The following is a 16,369-nucleotide window of genomic DNA, read 5'->3' as shown; positions in this document are numbered from 1 at the left end:
CTGCACGAGGCTTCCATGAAGGAGTGTTAGTGTCGGCTTTAACATTTGGGTGTGAGACTATGGTATGGCATGAAAATGAAAAGTCAAGAGTGAGAGCAGTGGAGATAGGACTGCTGAGGAATGTATGTGGAGTCCAGAGAGTGGATAGAAATGGAATAATGTGATTCGTGAAAGATGTGGAGTGAGGAAGTCAGTGAATACCAGAATCGGAGAGTGTACTGAGATGGTTTGGTTATGTGGAGAGAATGAATGACAGCAGAGTGGTGAAAAAGGTATATCTGAGTGAATTTGAAGGAAGGAGGAGGCGAGGTAGGCCAAGACAAAGGTGGAGGAGTGTGGTTTGAGAGTAAATGTGGATAAAACAAAATTGATGATATCTAAAGCTGGTGGAGGTACTGTCAAAGCAGAGGGGGTGTGGCCATGTGTAGTTTGCCACAAATTTGTGGGAAGTAGCTCCATCATCTGGAGTGTTTGTGATAAGTGGATGCCTAAGAGATAGAACGATGTTAGAATTAGACTGCAAGGTAATGTTGATTTTGTGTGTGCAGCTTGTCGGGTAGGGTATACATTAAAGATTGTCAGGTGTGAAAGTAGTGATCTTGCTGGCAAGTCACTAGAGTGTGTGGGAGGGTTTTGTTATTTGGGGGACATGTTATGTGCTGGAGGTGGGGCTGGAGCTAGCTTTGCGGCAGGAGTGAGGAGTGATTGGAAGAAGTTCAGGGAGCTGTTGCCTCTCCTGACATTGAGAAGGCTCTCCCTCCATGCTAAGGGATTTTTGTTTGAAGCATGTGTTAGGAGTTTATGGTAGTGAGACCTGGGGAGTAAAGAAAGAAGGTATTTATAGGCTTAAACATACAGAAATGACAATGATTAGATGGATGTGTAGTGCATCCTTGAATGCGAGGCCCGGGGGGGCTAGGATTATGACTGAAGAATTGAGACAAAGGATGGGATTAGAGTGTATTGGTGTTGTGATGAAGAGGGGTAGATTGTAGATTGAGATTTAGGCATGTTTAGAGGATGGGGATGACAGTAGGGTGCGGAATGTGAGAAGTGTGAACGTCTGGCATAGGGTTGTGAGAGGCAAACCGAGAAAGACCTGGGACGAGGTCATAGATTGTGACTTAGGGGATAAGGGACTTAATAGGGAGGCTGCCAGAGATCGAGCAATGTGGAGAGCCACCATTAGGTGACCAAGGCCGACACAAGGAAGCATGTTGGAGCCTTTATAAATAATACAAAATGATACAAATGTCACCCTTGCATATGTATGCCAGTGATTGGCAACCAGAATGGGTGAGTGTGCTGTACGTGTGACTTTCCCCATCTCACTGGGCTGCATGCTTGAATTCTAGTATGTACGGTTGTGAATGATATCATTATATTATTTAATTAAACCTGAATCTCTTGAAGAATACATTTATTCTGAAACAAAGAAGGAGGGGACTCCAAGGATCACATCACTATTTGCTCACTGTTTTATTATTTATTGTTGTGAAGTGGATCGATATTCATGTCTGCAAGTGTGCATTTACTGATTGGCAGTGCATGATAAATTATAATCATTTTTCAAGTGAAATGAGTTCCAGTAGCTTAAGCTATTGAAGTAGTCAATCAGATCAGTGAAAATTTATCAATGCATCCATTTATAAGAGTTGACCATGATACAGTTGAAGATTTTTCATATGGAAGTTTTACCAAATACCAAAGTTATCTGACCACTGTACTCTATTTTGGGGGAGGGGGGGGGGATTGCTTTGAGATAAGATTTGTAATGAAATAGAAATCTATGTGTGGGCTTTTTTTGCTTTTAGCTGAGTTCCCTGCCTAAGAGTGATCATGCTGGTAGTTATTATAATATTGGCACATTTAACTTTGTAGGTGATACAATGAATTCCAGAGTTGGTAGTTGCTTCCCACCTGTTGAAAAGAGATCAAGGAGCAATTCTTGGCAGTGCAAGACAGTAATAAGTTTTCACATGTTAAATTATTATTAAGACCATTGTAAATGTGGATTAGTTATTCGGTGTGTCAATACTAGAATAGAAAAAAGATTCCTCTTACAGCTTCATCTTCACTAAGATTTAACTCCTTCACTATGTTGACTGTTATTTAATCCTCTTGTGACCAAATAATTTATTGCAGCTTAACAGAGTTCCTCATTAGTGAAGGGATTAATGAAGGTTCTTCTACTAAGTTTGGAAATCTCATGAGCTGAATAAGATCATCTGGGAACAGAAAGAAAAAAGTTTTAATACAGAAGGAGTTAAATGTGTATGTTTCAGTCAAGCACTTTAATTGAAAAAGTGAAATTTATACAGGCAGGTGAAGGTGTGACCATACCCACGGATCCAGTGGTGGGATGTGAGTGCACAGACTGCAGCAGCAGCAAGTCTTGCTGTCCTGACCAAATGAACACCCATGTTGCATACAACAAATATGGCAGACTCAGAGTAAGTTATTTTGTAGCTAGAAATGCAATTTTTTTTTTTTTTCTCCTCCATAAGTTTGCCAGATGTATACTGATCCAGCTCCTGTACCATTGTCTAACTGGATGTTATGAATAATTGCTGTTTTTGTTCTTTATTTTTTGTTCTAATCGTAAGTTATAGTTATAGTAGACAGCCAGGATATGGTACTTAGACATATATGGTGTATAGGTATTACTGTATTTTCCTTGTTAATAAGAAGGTAGTATTTGAAACAAGTTGTGCACTTATTTGCCTCATTGTTAATTGCATCCCATTAATGTTATTCATAGAGCAAGAGTAGGTGCTGTTTGGTGGGATATGGAGGTTAAAAGAGCAGTGGAAGAGAAGAGAAAGAAGTTATTAGAATGGATATAAGAAAGGAGTTTGTATGAAAATAATGTCTATCTATCTGTCCATCTATTGCCAGACGCCATAATCCCGTAAGAGGTGGCCATTTGACTTAGAGCTGTTTGTTTTACGGGGAGGGGCACTAACCCTCCACCAACCCACTTGTTGACACGTAGGGAGCACATATGGTTTGATTATATGGTTACCACCCAGCACTGTAAATAGTTTCTTGGCTTACAGGAAACCATTTGGCTTGTCACTCAATGTAAAGCCACCTGTAAAGGAAAGAAAAACAAAAAGAAGTGACAGGAAAGATGAGAGAAAGAGGAAGAGAGGAGGACAGGCACAGAAACAGAATGATAAAGGCTAAGGAAAAAGTAGGCAGCACTACATCAAGTGAGTGGATGATGGTCGCCACCACCTACCACCTAAAATGAATGTGCGAAGAGTAAATAAAGAAAAAAAAAGTAAATCGTAATATTCAGAATAATATGAATGTAAGCTACTCTGAAAACAAGAAACTGTTTGGAAAAGGGGTGCAAGAATGTAGAAATGAGGTCGATATACTGTAAGTGTGAAATGTGAGGGAGGAGAGTGGAATAATTGAAGTGAAGTGAGGAGCTGATGGAAAAAGGAAGTTGGAAGCTTGATGAATGGGAAGGATGAGGGGAGAACAAAGAAGGAATTTGGTGCCTGAAAATGTGATATTGGAAGAAATGGAGAATGGAAAGATGCAGTAAACTCTCAATTATCCAGAGTAATTCAGCCAAGCCCTATGCCGGTTAAACGAACATGTTGGATATTGCATAGTACCCCCCATTGGCACAATATTCGGCATTGAGCTGGATATTGCGTTACTGTCTGTCTCGAACCTCTGTCTTAAAAACTTTCCCAAAAGTAAAAGATGAAAAGTAAACATGAAATACAATAAAATAATGATACAGTACAGTAATACAGCACCAGCTGGCAACAGTTTATGAGTCAGTTGATACACCTCAACACCGGATATCGCATAGAACTGCCAGTTATGTCTTATTTTGGCGCCAGATGTTGCATAATTTCACGGGATATTGCTTTACTAGAGCCGAGCCAGCGGCACCAGATATTGTGACGACAGATAACTGATAGTTTACTGTACGTGTATATGTATACAGTAGACATATACATATACAGTGTGTATATAGATATATATATATATATATATATATATATATATATATATATATATAATATATATATATATATCTCTCTCTCTCTCTCTCTCTCTCTCTTCCAATCCTACGTTGCCCCATGAGGAGCGTAGGAGCCCAGGGCTAGGCAAGTTGGTCCTGACATTTAAGATGAGAGTGACCAGCCTCACTCATCCCTGAGTGGTATTACATTAGCAAATATATATATACAGGTATATATTTTTTAAGCAGTTTGAATATATTGACCGACCTTTTGTTGTACCAAGAATAGCTGACCTAACTAACTTCTGTGTGTGCAGGTATCATTGGGAACCCCCGTCTATGAGTGCAACAGCCGATGCACATGTGGTCCAACTTGCTTCAACCGTGTGGTGCAGAAGGGGAGAAGTGTAGGACTTTGCATATTCCGCACTGAAAACGGCCGAGGGTGGGGTGTCAAGGCCATGGAGAATATAAAAAAAGATTCCCTAGTGACAGAATATGTAGGGGAGATAATTACATCAGAAGAAGCAGAACGTAGGGGAAAGATTTATGGTAAGTTAATATGATTTTTGTTAACACCATTAGGAACATGCAGTGTCAACATGGCACCTAGTGTAAAATTTAAAAGAAATATGCTGAATGTTGGTGATCAGCACCTTAATAGCCTTCAGCTCCACCTTTTATGATAATCTTCCTTATCTCCTCTGTCAGCTCATGTGCCGCATGCCAGTAACACTTTTAAGTTTTAGCTTTAAAAAGGGCAGGAGGAGACTTGTTAGCCAGCACAGGTAAGTGACAGGGCCGGATTAACCCTGCTGTGGCCTGGTAGGCAATGCAGACGGTTAGCCTGCAACATACAGATCTTTTTTTTCCGTTATTTCCAGTGTGGCATGACCTATAATGGCCTTTTTTGATGGCCTGATGGGTAATGGTCCTTATTTAGACGCCTAAATTGTATATTTATTGCGCTTTGGAAATCTGGATGGCCTGTGACAGGCGTTGGCCTGGTAGGCAGTTGCCCATTTTGCCTATGCCTGGTAATCTGGCCCTGGTAAGTGAGGCACTTTGACAATGTGAAATGTGTTGCAAAAAATTCTCTTAACTTGTGTAATTGACATTGATTTTCACAGGCAGTTACAGTTAGGTGTAATTGCCAGAGTTCTTCACGTGGTCCCAGGCTCATTTTAACCTGAAAATTATGGACTGAAGGCTGAAGTTGTCCCTCGTGCTCTTCATCACCCTGTTTTGAGGGGATAAGGAGGGAGTTGAGGGACATTTGTATAATGGGTAACAGAGCCACATGGTTATATTGGTACCACCACATTGAACTGTCCCTCATCAACTTGCTTCACTTATAAAGGTTCCAGTATGCATTTTTGCCTTGTTAACCTAATGGTGGCTTTTCACACTGCATGATCCTGATCAGTGATCTGTAGCATCAGTTTGATGCCCAACTTGCAGGTGGAGATTTTTCTGTGATAATGACACCTGGGCCATTGGCTAGTCAGACAACACATTAGCCAGTGGTTCTGGACTGTGCCAGCTTAGCCTAATGCTTTAACACCTCACATGAATTAATATGGGACTGGCTGTTACTGTTACTGTAATTTCTCTTCAGTTGAGCTTGACAAGTTTTTTCTGGGCAGATGGTTAGAAATAAATATGGGCTTTTCTCTGGGCATATTTTTGGTTGCTTTCTCGTTTTTGTGCTATCTCTTTCCTTGTTTTATGAACTCTATCTCACTCCATTTTAAGGTCAAGATGATGGTGATAATGTGGCTTTATTTTTCCACAGATGCCCAGGGGTGTACATATCTGTTTGACCTGGACTACAACAGGGGAGACCAGAACCCCTACACCATAGATGCTGCCAAGTGTGGAAATGTTTCACACTTCATCAACCATTCTGTGAGTTCAGCTGAATCATTGGACTTGTCTGTTTCTTTCTTACTATCTGCTGATATTCTCTGGATGCTTATTCACTTCACAGTGATAATGTATTGTCACGTCATTTTCTTCCTTCCTCCAAATGATAATATTAAATTTGGGGATACCTTTAGCAGTGAAAGGTTTGGAAGGTGTCTCCATTCAGTTTTACCATGAATGCCATCCCCAAAGCTTAATTAAATATACCATACTGAAATGGTAGCAAGAATACAGTCACATCTCATTATGTAATGGTTTGTGGTAGGTGGGGGCACTCACCATCCAACCACTCGATGTAGTGCTACTATGGGTGTCTGTCCTTTCCTCTCTTCCTTCCTTCCTCTTCTGTCTTTCTTTCCTTTATTCATTCCTCTTTCTTCTGCCTACGGGTGACTTTACACTCCCTCTTCTCTCTTTCTTTCCTTTATTCTTTCTTCTTCCTTCTGCCTATGGGTGACTCTGTGCTGAGTGACAAGCCAAATGGCTTCCTGTACACCAGGCTACCATTTGGTACATTGGGTGGTAACCATATAACCAAATTATGGCTCCTGGTGGTTTAGTGGGTAATTAAGGCACTCCAGTTGGATTGAGCCTGTGTAGGTTTATGTGCAAGGGGTGGTTAGGGTTTATTGCTAACGTAATGCCACTCAGGAATGAATGAAGCTGGTCACTCTCATCTTAAATGTCACAACCAACTTGCCTAGCCCCAGGGATCTATGCTTCTCATGGGGCAACATAGGATTGGATGATGGATGGATTGATGATAACTCATTGTCTGACAGTTTATCATACACCGATGCCAGTATAACCTGGGTTCATTTGGGGTTATGCTGGGAGTCAAGAGCCACTTAACCCAAAATCTCAACCAAAAAAAAAAAAATGGGGGGGGGGGGGGGGGCTTGCCATCAGTAGCACCGTGCTTTCCACTCTGGGTGGGGGTGGGGATATGCCCTCTGCATCCTCAGTAGCACCATGCTGCCCACTATGGGTGGGTGGGGGGTTTGGCCTCTGCACCCTCAGTAGCTCCATTTTTTTCTAGTAGGGGTAGCATCCTTGCTAGACATGATTTCCAAGTCAAAAGTTTCAGTTTCACACACAAGAAGGTATCCATCTATCATCCAGTCTTATGTTGCACCATGAGGAGCATAGGAGTCCAGGGCTAGACAAGTTGTTCCTGACATTATAAGATAAAAGTGACCAGCCTCATTCATCCCTGAGTGGCATTATGTGTGCAATAAACCCCAATCACCCCTTGGATATAAACTTACACAGGCTTAATCCAGTTGGAGTGCCTTAATTACCCACTAAACCACCAGGTGCCATAATTTGATTATATGGTTACCACCCAGCATACTAAATGGTTTCATGATGTACAGGAAACCATTTGGCTTGTTACTCAGTTTAGAGCCACCCATAGGCAGAAGGAAGAGGAAAGAATGAAGGAAAGAAAAACAGAGGAGGGAGTGCAAAGGCACCCAAGAGGAAAGAATGAAGGAAAGACAGAAGAGGAAGAATGAAAGAGAGGAAAGGGCAGACAACCAAAGCAAATTAGTGCATGCAAGGCCATTGAAACACCACTGCTATTGCCAAATAACAGTGCAACTGCACAGCAGAATGTGCAGTGTGGAATATTAAGTGGTGATACCTTCTTGTACTTAAAAGAAGGTATCTATCTATCTATCTATCTATTGCCAGACGCCTCAATCCCGTTTGGGGTGGCCACAAACAAATCGCCTCCAAGTCGCCCTGTCCCCCGCCATTTCACTCCCCTGCTCCCAACTCACACCCCCCTCTCTCATATACCTCTCCACCCCATCTCTCCATCTCATCCTCGGCCTCCCCCTCCCTCTTTCCCCCTCCACCTCACTCACATACACTCTTTTCTTCAGTCTTTCACCCTCCATCCTCTCCACATGGCCAAACCACCTCAGTGTGTTCCTGATAACGCTTCCTATCACATCCACATCAACACCACAACGCTCCTTTATATCCTCATTCGTCAGCCTGTCTCTCCATGTGACTCCACAGGCTCCTCTTAAATAACTCATTTCCACGGCTCTCACTCTTGACTTGTGTCCTTCCAACAACGTCCAAGCTTCACTTCCGTACGTTAGAGTTGGTATCACAATACTGTCATGTATCAACTTTTTCACTTCCATGCTCACTTCCCTGTTTCTTATCACTGCTTTCAAAGAACCGGCAACCTTTCTTCCCTGCTGTACCCTTTCAAGCACTTCACCCTCCAAACCTCCATCCTTACTCATCACACTACCCAAGTACTTAAACGTACTCACATTTTCCAATTCCTCACCATCCAACCTCGCTGTACATTCACTGACTTCACCTCTCTCAAAGACCATCACTTTACTCTTCCCTACATTCACCTTTAGATTCCGTTTCTTACACACTCTCTCAAACTCATCCACCAAGCCTTGCAGCTCCCCTTCGTCTTCACTCAACAACACAGTATCATCTGCAAACAACAGTACAGGGAGTTTCCAAACACTATCCTCTCTCACCAGGGCCACTCCAACATCCACTACCCTGCCTTGTACCTCTTTTATTACCCCATCCATGTACAGATTGAACAACCATGGAGACATGACACATCCCTGTTTCAAACCAACTTTCAAAGAGAAAAATTCACTTAGTTCACCATCCACACGCACTGCAGCCTTCGCACCATCGTACATACTCTTCACAGCATTCAACAACTTCCCATCTACTCCATATATTCTTAACACTTTCCACAATCCTAGTCTATCCACCCTGTCATATGCTTTCTCCAAATCCATGAAAGCCGCATACAACTTCTTTCCCTTCTCTAGAAACTTTTCCACTAAAGATCTGAGAATGAATATCTGATCTACACAACCTCTTCCCTTCCTAAAGCCTCCCTGTTCTTCTCCAACTAATTTCTCTGTTCTTTCTCTAACTCTGTCAATAAGTATCCTACCATACACTTTTCCTATTATACTAAGAAGACAAATGCCCCTATGATTACCACACACTTCTTTTTCCCCTTTTCCTTTGTACAAGGGCATAATTATACCTGACTTCCAATCCTCCGGGACTCTACCTTCCTCCCAGGCCAATTTGCACATCTTCCACATCCATTCTACTACTATCTCTCCCCCATGCTTCAGCATTTCACCACACACTCCATCAATTCCTGGGGCTTTCCCTGATTTAACTTTCTTCATTGCTTCCACAACTTCTATCCTACTGATTTCTTCCTGTCTTCTCACCTCCCTTCTTCTCCCAGCCATTCCCCAGCCACTTATACTCGCATTACTTCCATCCTCCACGTTCAACAATTCCTTAAAGTGTTCTATCCATCTGCTCACTTTTTCTCCCTTCTCCACTAGTAATCTACCATTTTTATCTTTCACTCCCCTGCTAACTTCACTTCCACCCTGTCTTACTCTTTTCACCTCTTTCCAGAACATTTTCTTACAGTCACTCCACTTTACACTCAAATTCCTTCCAAATTCCTCATCCACTCTCTTCTTACTCTCTCTTACTAATCTTTTCACCTCTCTCTTTCTTTCTACATATAACTCTCTCTTCCGCCTCTCAACTTCTTCCAAGCCCCTATTTCTCATCCATTCATTGTATGCTTTCTTCTTTTGTGCCACAGCCCGTTTCACCTCTTCAGTCCACCACGCTGTTCCTTGCACCCCCCTCCGTCTTCTCTTCCTACCACACACCACATCACATGCTGCACATATTTCTTCTGTAAATATTCTACACACACCTTCCACGTCCCCCATCTGCTCCAATTCATATTTGCCCAATCGTTCCTCCACTTCTCTCTTATACTCTGCCTTTTTCTCATCCTCTTGTAACCTTTCCACTCTCCTTGCAACTACTCCTTCCTCTCGTCTTTCCCTTCTTCTATTCCTCCATCTTACTTGAACTTTAATTCTGGCCACCACCAAGTAGTGGTCAGAAAGTCCACTCCCCCAACCTCTATAAACTCTTGCATCCAATATACATCTTCGCATCCTTTCATCCACACACACATAATCAATCATTGCCTTCCTTTCACTCAGTTCACCACCCACCCTTCTCATCACTCGCCATGTATACCTGTGGATCATTTTATGCCTGAAGATCACCAACCCCCTCCCAGCACAAATGTCCGCTAACGCACTCCCATTCTCATCTACCTCAGCAGGCACACCCCACTCACCAACTATTCCATCCACCTTCACATTCCCAACTTTACCATTCATATCACCAATCAAAAACACTCTCTCATTCCTTCCAAACTTTTCCATGCACACTTCTACATTTGTCCAGAACTCTTCTCTCACTCTTCTAGCACGATCTTGCGTTGGCGCATACACACACACAGTCGCCCACATTTGTATTCCAACTTTCAACTTTACCCACACAATCCTTGATCCAACTGATCCATACTGTCTTATGCTCCTCTTCCATCTTTTACTCACAACTATACATACTCCTTCCTTTGCCCTCTCATTCTCACCTACTCCTGCACATATACCACTTAATATTTCACACTGCACTATTTGTTGTGCAGTTGCACTGTTATTTGGCAATAGCAGTGGTGTTTCAGTGGCCTTATGTGCATTAAACGAAATGAGAGGGAGACAATCAAAGCAAATGTAAGCTTTGTCTGTCGGCACTGCATGGGAGGCACTGTGTACACACAGGATTGTCATACATGGCCACCACAATTATCTGATAAGCTAATTTTGCCATCATTATCACAGAAGTGGTTGAAACTTGTAGTTCGTCATTCTGTCGATTTATCACATACCAGACTGGCCTATACTAAGGCCGGACTACAGTATATAGCAAATAAAAAGACATCTCTTGGGCTAAATAGGTTAAATAAGTATTATGGTATATCTTGTGGTTGTGACTTTAATGTCTTCAAACTTCTCTGTTATGTCATCATCAGCCCTCCTGCAAACCTAAGCCTTCCATCACTAATGGAACTACAGTACTTGGTGCAGTTTGACAGTCATTTTATACAGAAGAATTACACTGCAGTTTTAAAAAATGTTCCATAGCTATTTATTTTGCACATTACACCCAACTTTCTCTTGTACACTACTTATATTGTTTTAATGTCAGCATACTTTGGCTCAGTAATAGGCAAGAGAATATTTAGGCATTATGTACAAAAAAAAATTGCTTAAAAATTGTGTTATGAAATCTCTAAAGCCACTTGGAATATAATACTAATTTGTTTGCCTACCCAGTGTGACCCAAACCTTATGGTTTTCAATGTTTGGGTGAACTGCCTGGACCCAGACCTGCCCCGCCTGGCCCTTTTTGCCACACGGGACATCAAGAAGGGGGAGGAGCTGACGTTTGACTACAATTCTGGCCTCAAGAGGGAGGATATGACAGGTAAATCATAGTATTGTAGAGGTTGACAGGTTAATTTTGTTTACATCTTCATTTGTTTCTGGATCCTACCTCACCCCATTCTTAGGTGATGATGACTATGAGGAGGAGGATTTGATTAGTTTGAATGCATAAATAATGAAGGATTGGTTAACAGAAGGTATGTTAGGCAAGTTAAATTGATGTGAGAATGAGGAGAAGGGGACGAGGAATAGGTGGAATTGTATCATCACGGAGTTGGAAGAGTTGTAGACAGTCCTCGTTATGCATCAGGGATGCATTTGGAAATATCACCTTTTTTTTTTTTTTTTTTTTTTTTTTTTTTTTTTTTCCCCAACTTGTACTATAGGTTGGGGGAATTTGGTAAATTGTCAAAAAGAGTAGCAATAAACTTTAACCTGTGGATTGCGAGCCACAGCTCAGGCTGGGTAGCGTCGCGTTGTGAGCCACGGCACAAGCTGTGCTGGCTGTGCATCACTGCTAACTACTCCACCCCTACACAAACTTATGCATGGCACTATGCAAAGATGGAGAGAGAGAGAGAGAGAGAGAGATGTTTTCCTTTCACCAGATGATGTCCTGGATGTTTATCTTCAAGTCTATAATACACAAAAACTCCCCCCCCCCCCACTACTCCTCTACGTAAACTTAGGCATGGCACTACGCAAAGACGTAGAGAGAGATTATTATATATATTTTTTTTTTTTTTTTTTCACCAGATGATGCCCTGGATGTTTATCTTCAAGTTTATAATAAACAAAAAGTTAAAAAAAAAAAAATCATTTTGTGCAACATGGGAAAGGATAAAAAAGGCATGGTAATTGCACAATCCATGGGATAATGTGTCATTTTTCTGTACCTTACTGTGGAAATAGTAACAGTAAAAATGATAAAAAGATAACTTACAACAAGAACTTACTGTTTGTCAGGTTGAATTTTATTATTTTTGTGCCTAGAGAATGAAAAGTTAGTTAGAAAAAAAGGTGTGTTCACCCTTCACTCCAGTGACTTAATATTGATTGTATTCTTGGAACTTTTGGACCTCAGTATTTTGATCACTTTAGGGGGACTCTGAATTTGTGGGTTTGATACAGATGATGATGATGATGATGATACAGACTTCATTAACGAGCAGTCTTTCCTTAGTTGATTAAAATTTTCTGTAGGTATGAGTTAAATAAATGGGGTAGCTTGGGTCTGTCATGTCCCACCCACCAATACTTATGTTACAAGCACTTGACGTCTCATTTTGCCTCTCATTTTTGTCCATAGGATTACCCTCCCCCCCCCTTGAATAGTTTCATATTAGCTTGATGCATGATATGGAATGTTAAGCATATGTCATTGAGCTTGTTTATAATAGTTCTCCCACTCTAGTACCTCCTCATTCCTCATTTTCTGGATCCTGTCTCACACCATCCATAAATGAGAAAAGAGGTTCGAATGATGGTGATGGTGTCACTGAGCATGTTTTTAGTAGTTCTCCCACTCAAGTACCTCCTCTTTCCTCGTTTTCTGGATCCTATCTCACACCATCCATAGATGTGAGAAGAGGTTTTGATGATGGTGGCGATGATTACTTTTAGGCCTGCTTATTGTAGGAGATAGTGGAAAGTGAATATTGCTGATAGATTATGTGAGATCAAATATCATTTTTCATAATATTTGTAAGATATTCCTTATTAGCATTCCTTTTCCCTTATGGTACAGGTGAAACAGTAGATATTATCCTGACCCCAGAGAAGGGTGAACAACAAATGTCCTCTGAGATGATACTGAAGACTCCCAAGGGCAACCGAGGCCTGCAGTACGGCAAGACTGAGTGTCGCTGTGGGGCCGCCAACTGCCGCAAATACTTTTTCTAGTGGAGGGAGAAGTGACGTGTATTTCACTGTAGTTCTCCCATTTCATGCTTTCTTTTCTTGCTTCAGTACTTTGTCTAGTGGAGGCAGAATTAGCTGGTGTGAGTCACTGGGTATGCTGTCGATTGCACTCCATTTTTCATGCTTTATTGTTCCTTGTTTTATGGATCTTGTCTCATCCCATCCATAGGCAGGGAAGAAAGCTGAGGATAATGATAATTGGCAGATGTATCTTACTGGGTATGCTATTCATAGTTTTTTGTCTCTTCATTATTTTCTTGTTTGGGAGAGCATATCTCACCCCATTCTAAGGTGGGAAAAAAAGGTCAGGATGATGATAATTGGCATATGCATGTTACTCAGTACACAGTTGATAGTTCTCCCTCATTAAAGCATCCTCATTCCCTGTTTCCTATCCTAGATCCTGTATCACACAATTATTTAGCCAGGAAGGAAGGTTAGAATGATGGTGTAGTAATTGACAAGTTTATGCCACTCAGTATATGGCTAATAGTCTCTCTCTCTCTCTCTCTCTCTCTCTCTCTCTCTCTCTCTCTCTCTCTCTCTCTCTCTCATTTTCTGGGTCCTACTTCACCATATCCTTCGGTAGGGAAAAAGGTAAGGATGGTGATGAATTCTTGACAGCATAGGATAGAATAGTCTATAAGGGAATACTAGAAGTATCAAGATTAAATGACAAAGTTAGTTTTTAGAAAGAGTAGGTAAACGAGAGTCTAGAAGGAAGGTGTGAACCAAGTATGATGTAACTGCTACTTAATAAGGTGTTACTAGAGAACTGTGGTCAAACACTGTGGGATATTTTGGATTTGTCAGTTTGGCTTTTTAATTCATATTTATTTTTTTACCGATTTTAACCCGAAAATGGTGACGGCTGATGACGTGTTTTTCCATGGCTGACACTAGACAGTTTTACTCACCACAGGGAAACTCCTGTCATCCAAGGGTTAGTAACTTTTATTCAGGACATTAACTTTATATATCTTGTCTGTCACGAAGAAATATAGGCAGCATTGTCTGTTACAGATCTGTGTAGTGTTATACAGTACAATATGGATAATCATTTCCAATAAATATTTTTACCAGTAAGTGTTGTTACTCCAAGTTCATTGTTTGCACCGGTGGTAAATTATGTGAAAGGTTAATAAATTATAACATACAGAACTGAATGTTATTTTAAGCTTAATGTGTAACTTGTGTTATTTTACCCTTAATTTATAGTGCATCCATCCATCATCCAATCCTACATTGCCCCATGAGGAGTATAGGAGTCCGGGGCTAAGCAGTTGGTCCCGACATTTAAGATGAGAGTGAATATATTATTTAAAAAAAAATTTTGGTTATGGGATTGGAGTCGAATTTTGAAGCCTTAAATGTTGGGTGAATGGAGGTAGTCTTCATTCAAGGAAGAGTAGGTGGTGAATACATTCCAGCTGGCTCCCAGCAGCAGAAAAAGAAGAAAAGACACATCCTGAGAGTGATATAGACAAAGTGGGAGTCCAGTTGTAACGCAGTCGTGCCTCACGTGAGGAACGAAGACCCAGTTCCCTTGTGGATTCCCTGCTCAGATACAAATAAATGCAGGCCATACTAGCAACTAAGATGTTCCCAGTTGTACGCTAAATGGTACCAGTCAACAATGATTATGGACCAAAGTGGTGCCAGCTGAACTTTACCCCCTGAGGGGGATAAGGATGATAAGGACTGAGGGATCGTATATGAGGTTCTCCCCTCTGTGAACCAGAAGGTGATGACGGAGGTACCTGCCGAAGGACACCACCCAAAAACACTGAAGTTTCTTTATGGATGCACCACCAAGAGTGATGGAGATGTTACCACTGAAACCAACTGGGACCATTGGAGTGGTCTGCTCAAACACTGAATATGAGGTCCATCCAAGAACAGGTCAGGCAACAAGAGCTTGGACCCAGGAAATTATTTGTCTTGTCAGACAGGCACATGCATGTGGTGTTGTGAGTTGTATTCACACATGATCTGATCTTAATTCAAATGGGGAGCGGAGAGAAAATGGAGAGGCAAGGACCGTCTGTAATTCTTGGGGAAAGGTGAGGGAGTGTGAGACAGGTGTCATCTCATGCTAGGTGTACACACACACACATACATTCCAGATATTTCCATCTCCCCTTGTCTCTTAAATGTGAAATTCCTTCCCCCTCAACACACAGACATCAAGTAATCCTCCCAGTTTATTTGGTTATTGCAAATGGATGGAATATTTCTGCTGTAACCAACTTAATGGCTGATGTGACTCAAATTTGATTGGAAGTAAGCAGGAGCTGCTTTAACTGTAGTAACAAACCCAAAGAAAAGGGAATACCGTACAGTAACATTAAGATATCAATAGACCCATACTTGGCATCCCTTGGTAGAGAGTATGGAATGAGAAACGTGTAAGGTTAGAAGAAAAATTTTTGTAAGGAGATGATAGCATGATGGTTAGCTGATGTGTGAGTTGAACAGCCAATTTTCTAGTCAAATGACACCATGTTCACTCCCCACATAATGGTGGGGACTGGGATGGGTTTCAGTTTGTCAAGCTCAACAAAGGGCAACAGTCTATCTATCTATAGCCCGACTCCCTAATCCCGCAAAGGGTGGCCGCAGACAAAACGCCTCCAAGTCGCTCTGTTACCCACCATTTGACTACCCTCCCTCCAACTCACCCCCCCCCTCCCTCATATACCTCTCAACTCCATCCCTCCACCTCATCCTCGGTCTACCTCTCCCTCTCCCTCCCTCCACCTCACCTACATACACCCTCTTAGTCAGTCTTTCATTCTCCATTCTCTTCACATGTCCAAACCACCTCAGTGTATTTCTCCTAATCTTCTCAATCACATCCACATCCACCCCACAGCGTTCCTTCACTTCTTCATTCGTCAACCTGTCCCTCCATGTCACTCCACATGCTCCTCTTAAGTAACTCATTTCCACTGCTCTCACTCTTGACTTGTTCCCCTCTTGCAAGGTCCATGCCTCGCTTCCATATGTCAGGGTAGGGATCACAGTACTATCATGCAGTGACTTCTTAACTTCCATACTCACCTCCCTATTTCTCATCACTGCTTTCGGTGTACCAATGACCTTCCTTCCCTGCTGTACCCTTTCACGCACTTCATCCCCCAGAGTTCCATCCTTACTCATCACACTACCCAAGTACTTGAAT

At 41.7% G+C, this 16,369-nt stretch overlaps 1 protein-coding gene across 1 annotated transcript in view; it reads left to right on the top strand.

Moving 5' to 3' along the window:
• Positions 1-14,298, top strand: part of Su(var)3-9 (Suppressor of variegation 3-9) — a 35,744-nt gene extending 21,446 nt beyond the window's left edge. Inside the window, exons 8-12 of the mRNA XM_080286199.1 lie at positions 2,322-2,453; positions 4,309-4,543; positions 5,787-5,899; positions 11,155-11,305; positions 13,013-14,298. Coding sequence (XP_080142325.1) covers positions 2,322-2,453; positions 4,309-4,543; positions 5,787-5,899; positions 11,155-11,305; positions 13,013-13,167 — 786 coding nt within the window. The 3' untranslated portion in view covers positions 13,168-14,298. The remainder of the gene's footprint in view (positions 1-2,321; positions 2,454-4,308; positions 4,544-5,786; positions 5,900-11,154; positions 11,306-13,012) is intronic.
• The last annotated feature ends 2,071 nt before the right edge of the window (positions 14,299-16,369 follow it).

Source organism: Coenobita brevimanus, chromosome 110 (genome assembly GCF_032717465.1).
Source record: "Coenobita brevimanus isolate Jiangsu-jjx chromosome 110, ASM3271746v2, whole genome shotgun sequence".
Taxonomy (NCBI): domain Eukaryota; kingdom Metazoa; phylum Arthropoda; class Malacostraca; order Decapoda; family Coenobitidae; genus Coenobita; species Coenobita brevimanus.
This window is presented reverse-complemented; position numbering and strand designations above follow the sequence as displayed.